The sequence below is a fragment of the Theobroma umbraticum genome, unplaced genomic scaffold (genome assembly GCF_002168275.2).
Source record: "Theobroma umbraticum cultivar Fairchild unplaced genomic scaffold, ASM216827v3 scaffold_44.0, whole genome shotgun sequence".
In the NCBI taxonomy this organism is placed as follows: domain Eukaryota; kingdom Viridiplantae; phylum Streptophyta; class Magnoliopsida; order Malvales; family Malvaceae; genus Theobroma; species Theobroma umbraticum.
The window spans coordinates 4920870-4926383 of record NW_018397255.1 but is presented as its reverse complement, the minus strand read 5'-3'; the positions used below and the strand labels follow the sequence as shown (position 1 = coordinate 4926383).

Genomic DNA, 5514 nt, shown 5'->3' with positions numbered 1-5514 from the left:
GTGGTTTTTTTTTTTTTTTGGTGAAGCAGGTCACAGGAGTTGCCCAATGTTCCCTACTTGAAGTTCTTGTTCCCTTTAAACAATAGCTTTGTGGTCTATAATCCAGTTTTTGTCGTCTATGGTCTTCAGGTGCTCACTCTCTTTACCACATGGAAATTTCCGGATTTTCTTTAAAGCTTTTTCTTTCTTTAGATTAGAAAAATTGATCAAGTTTCAGGATCAAAGACCATAATATGCTATCCTGATAAAATATTGAAAGCAAAAATTGAACAGTTTTATTTGTTAAGCTCCCTCTTCTAGATTTGGGAGTAAGCTTAGCACATTTAACTTGTTGCCAAAATAGTCAGAAAAAATAGCCAAGTTCTGCTTTTGGACATCAGTTGCTTTTAGTGAAGAATGTGAATTTTCTCTTCGACTGATTCTGATCAGTTAATGTTTTCTTCTTTTTGTTTGTTTGTTAAGAAAAAAGAGGCTGTTACCGATGACAAAAATTTCAATGAAAGAGATGTTTTCATTATACTCCTCCGATGTAATGATGTTTTCCAATTTTCTAATAAACAAAAAAAAGTGCCACATTGCTTAAAAGAGCCAATGTTAATTGTTCATCTTTCAGATTACCTTTTAATCATTAATCCTTTATGGTAATTGCTTCACTTACCCAAATTTTTACTAGGGTCATGTTAATTTCTTAAACCCCCTAGTTTTTGTTTTGATGAAATACCTCTCCCTTTCCCTTTTTCAAATGAATTGAATTGTGGCTCAACCTGTGGATGGGGTTTGGTAAAAGGCTCTTGACCTGGTGCTCTTTAGCGCATTTATGATTACTTCTGTTTTTATGTTTAAAAAGGAAATGTAAATGTAAGAATAAAAAGCAAAATGGAGCAATATCTGGGTTTCAAAATACCCAGGGATAGAGAGGTCATTTATGAGAATTCAGCTATTCATTTTGCATGAAGAAATCTTGGCTATCGCAATTTTTTTGTACCATATATTTTGGGTTCTACTCAATTTTGAGACAGTAAGTAGCCATGAAATGTAAGAGCATGGTATACTATGCTAGATGAAGAAGTTTTTTTTTTTTTGTCTTTGTTTGTCTTGTTATCAATGTGGACTGTGTAGTTTGAAAGTAGCACTCAGATTGGTGAAAGTTCTCTTTAGATGAATTCTTAACTTGATGACCCTTGTGCAGGGAGTCTCTGGATTCTGTTTAGCCATACAGCCAGGGGAGAGGGATGTTGGCACAATTGGACGTACGCCGCTGTATTTATTTAATGCAAAATATGTTGTTTATATTATATTTGCTTTAATTATGTTTTCCTGTGTTTGTGTGCTCGCTCATGCGTAGGTTCCTGCCCCATTCATGCATTAGTGTTTGAACATGAAATCTTGATTATACTCTTATTAGGAAATGTATTTTGCAGAGAATTTCATGACTGGATACCGTATGGTGTTTGATAGGGAAAAAATGAAGTTAGGTTGGTCACCCTCAAATTGTAAGTTCTCTACTCTTTCTTAGCTCATATATGTGGGTAATGTGTTCTATCCCATCTTTGTGATTACATGGCTTGAAAATTAGATGGTCTGGGGTTATAGTTGGAAGGCGCTGTATCAATATATTTTCAACCCGGAAAACTTGTACTTAACAGCGCAACACCTTCCCTTGTCTCTATAAAACTTGTTCTTTATGCTTTTGGGCCAATGTTAACACAGCTTGATACCAGATCGTATATGAAAATTATAAAGGGCGTTAGTTTTGGTTTCTTCACTAGAAAAATAATTCTGAATCTCAATTTTCATGTTCAGGTCAAGATCTAGCTGATGGCAAAAGGATGTCCCTTTCTCCTAATGGAACACCCTCGAATCCATTGCCAACCAATGAGCAGCAGAACACCCCTGGCGGACGGGCTGTTGCTCCAGCCCTGGCTGGTAGGGCTCCCTCCAAACCTTCAGTCGCCCCGACCCGCCTATTATCATCACAGTTTTGTTATTTAAAATTGCTGCCGCTGCTGGTTCTTTTGCATATACTAGTTTCATTTTTTTCACTAGATACTGACACCCACTGTTGAGTTTCATTCTCACTTAGCCTCACGTGTATATCCAGCTTTTTCTGTCTATTTTTCATCTTTTCCATTATAATATTTTCTCTTTCTTTCTTCAGTATAATGTATAAATTTTTGGAGCAGTCTCGGGGTCTGATGCCATCATATTTTTTCCCCCTATGATGGCCATTGGATTGAACAGAGGGGCATGTAGTATGTATTATATTTACTTTCCAATCAGAAAATTATATCATTTCGTCTTTCTATCTTATTGTATAGAAATAATACTATAATAAAAGAACTCGAACCGAATTAAAAATTATTACATAACGTGAACTAAACCCTTGTAATTTTCATTGACTACGACATAGCTAAAGCCTAAATTATATGAATTCGGAACCCTAGTAGTATTATTTTTCAAAGAGGGGCCAAAATACAGCTGGTGTGGTCTGGGAATCTGCAGGAGTTGAACCAACAGTTAGACTAATAATTGTGGGAAAAGGGCGGTCGGTGAAATTTGGCCTCCATTGTTCACGTGTGGTTCAATTTTAGTCTTGCTGAAACAATCATTCTCCGATGTTAACAGCCACCCAATTTAATTATTTATGGGTAAATTTTTCAGCATGGAAAACCTAGCCTAGCTTCGCAAATAAAACCAATTCGTTTCGGCTTTACAAGTACGGTCACGCATGCTTTTATTTGGACAATCCACATTGTTTATTTCTATTGCCCCGAACTGATCAGCTAGCCTAATCCAATGGCCATATAAACAAAGACAAAAATGTACAAAGTTTTAAAGCATCTACGTACCGTACTTACTACAATCATATCATCACTAAATTTTTTGTCCTTTTGTTCAAAGATTTTGGTGCCTGCTACGTACTCCTGTGGACGTTCAGCTGGCTTCCGTCGTACATGTTTTCTTTCCACGGCCAAATCTCTCTAACCCTTTACGAAGAGAAGCCTTTATTTCCTCTTTCTATCATTTGTTTTTTACTTTATTTTATAAAATATTGCTTTTCAGTGGGCAAGTAGGAAGATTTTGGACTCTTTGTAGTTTATTCATACAAGGACAATGAACCAAGGAAAAGGTTCAGAATTATTGAGTTAGGAAAGAGGATGATTGGCTTATGGTTTGTTTCTTCGTTGATACTACCTCCACTAGTTCTTTCCATCCTCTAAATATTTTTTTCCTATTAATAAACAAAATAAATATCTGATCTAAGCACCTCAAAAGGGCAAAAGAAAGTCACATATAAAAATTATACAATGGATGGTGCTTGAATCTTTTCCACAGCTTTTGTGCACGAGGCTAGAGTTGAGACGAAAGACTCATGCATGCATCTCTCCCTTATTGCTTTCCCGACTTTCTTAAGCAGTGAAGTTTGGATTATCTGCAGGTTTTATTGTGTTACCCCCACTAGCATTTGTCCTTTGGCCTTTTTAGTGCTTTTTTTACCTGCTTTCAATGGACCCAAAGTGCAAAAAAGAAACCAAAGTTAATTTTCTAATAGAGTAATACATAAAAGGTGTCATGATTTTCATACATATATCATCATGCATGCATGGAACTTGTGTAACTTACTTAACTAGATATTTGAGAAAATCAAAAAGATTTAATTAAGCATGATCATCACAAGTTGAGGATGTCAAATCAGGAATTGGGTTGTAGAAATGTTATATTAAACAAATTTGATATCGAAATTAAGGACAATTAATTTAGAAAAAAAGTCTAATTAATCAAGCTTAAAATTAAGTTAATCATTCTATCAATATGTAAATAAGTTGATGCAACCCCTAACTTCATAATATATACGTGATAAAAAACGAAAACCTCCACAGTCTTTTAAATCCCATCATTCATAAGAATGGGATTTTTAGAAAAAAAAAAAATGCTTCGCAGATAAGGAAGCTTGAAATATATTTTTTCCATGGTTCTAAACTCCATAGGGCTGCTCCTTCTGCATGATCAAAAGATAATCATGCTCAAAACGTGGTTACATAAAGGCAAGATTTTTCCTTTTTAATCTTTTGTCACATTGCTGGCACGAAAAGTATGTCAGCAATTGGAGGATTAATCTGCAACACCAAGCTCACTTTACAAGAATATAATAAGAAATGAACCCTTGACATTATTGAAGAAGAACACCTCTTTCAGCACACCATTTTCAGCTACAGTTCCCTTTCTTTAATTAACCATCCGGTATTGGGTCAAATTGGGATTTGACTCCCAAGTTATGAATATACAAAACAATGAGACTGCATTTTAATAGTTCCTTTAACCACCTCAATAATGTAAAGGAACAGACTTCATCTTTATATTTAATTAATAAATTTAAACTTACTTTTTTAAAAAGAAATTTTTTCACGTTGATTATATAAACTCGAACGCAGATATTCAAATATTTTCCCTTTAAAGAGAAACAAGGATGATTGAGAAATGGTTGCTTTTTATTGCATGCCAACCCATGAATTTTCATTTGAGGCAATGCAGTCAGTCATTAGAGTGTGGGTGGGGTGGAATTATCTTATAAATTATGTTTGTCAAAGACAATGGTGGGGAAGCAAACCAACACAACCATGCCACAGTATAACATTCTTTTGTTTTTCCATGATTAATGATTAACTATACTGTCTTTTTTAATTAAATAAATGCCTCCTATGTAAGTTGTATAATTAATTTAAGCGTAGGTTGTTAATTATAGTATAGACATTACCAATATAATTATTATTTTTAATTATTTTGATTAAATGATATTGGAAACGTCCATGGTCTTGAACAGGCAATGAATGAGCAGTTGATTCTCCTTCAAGGAATAGGACAAAATGAGTTCATCTGAATTTCATTTCTTAATCAGAATTAATTCGGATAAAAACTAATAATGAATGAAAAAACACAGAAATTTGGTGGTTGAGGAGACATTAGATTAGAAGTTAGAACATGGCAGCAAGCTTTGCTTTCTATTTAATATTTTTAATCGCCGGTATTTTCTTTTATTTGTTAAGGTTGGAGGAGCATAGGCAAGCTTGGAAGCTTCTAAAACATGTTAAAAGATTTATATATATAGTTTGATGGTAGAAAAGAAGCCCAAAAACAAGAGGGGTTGAACATGCATCTTACACAAATATAATTTAACTTAACATTTGGTATGAGAGAAGTGAGAGTATATTCTCTATAATGCGTTACGTGTTTGTTTTGTAACAGACCATTGTAATGTAAGATTGCAATACAATCACATTATAACTAAATAATCTAAAATTAATACAATCACATTATATTTCACTATGCAATATTTTTAAAGATATTTTTACCCTTCAACTGTATTATCTTATTAAAAATATTTTATAATATTATAATTAAAATAAAATATATAATATAAGAATCAAAAAATGAAACAAAATATAAAAAAATTAAAATTTTTATAATATAGGTAAAATAAATTAAAATAAAATATATAATATAAAAATTATATTA

General features: G+C 33.2%; 1 protein-coding gene across 1 annotated transcript in view; it reads left to right on the top strand.

Moving 5' to 3' along the window:
* LOC110410130 (aspartic proteinase-like protein 1) overlaps positions 1–2303 on the top strand; it is a 3371-nt gene extending 1068 nt beyond the window's left edge. Inside the window, exons 2-5 of the mRNA XM_089782531.1 lie at positions 25–129; positions 1190–1250; positions 1422–1493; positions 1804–2303. Of these exons, the coding sequence (XP_089638657.1) occupies positions 25–129; positions 1190–1250; positions 1422–1493; positions 1804–2066 (501 nt within the window). The 3' untranslated portion in view covers positions 2067–2303. The remainder of the gene's footprint in view (positions 1–24; positions 130–1189; positions 1251–1421; positions 1494–1803) is intronic.
* The last annotated feature ends 3211 nt before the right edge of the window (positions 2304–5514 follow it).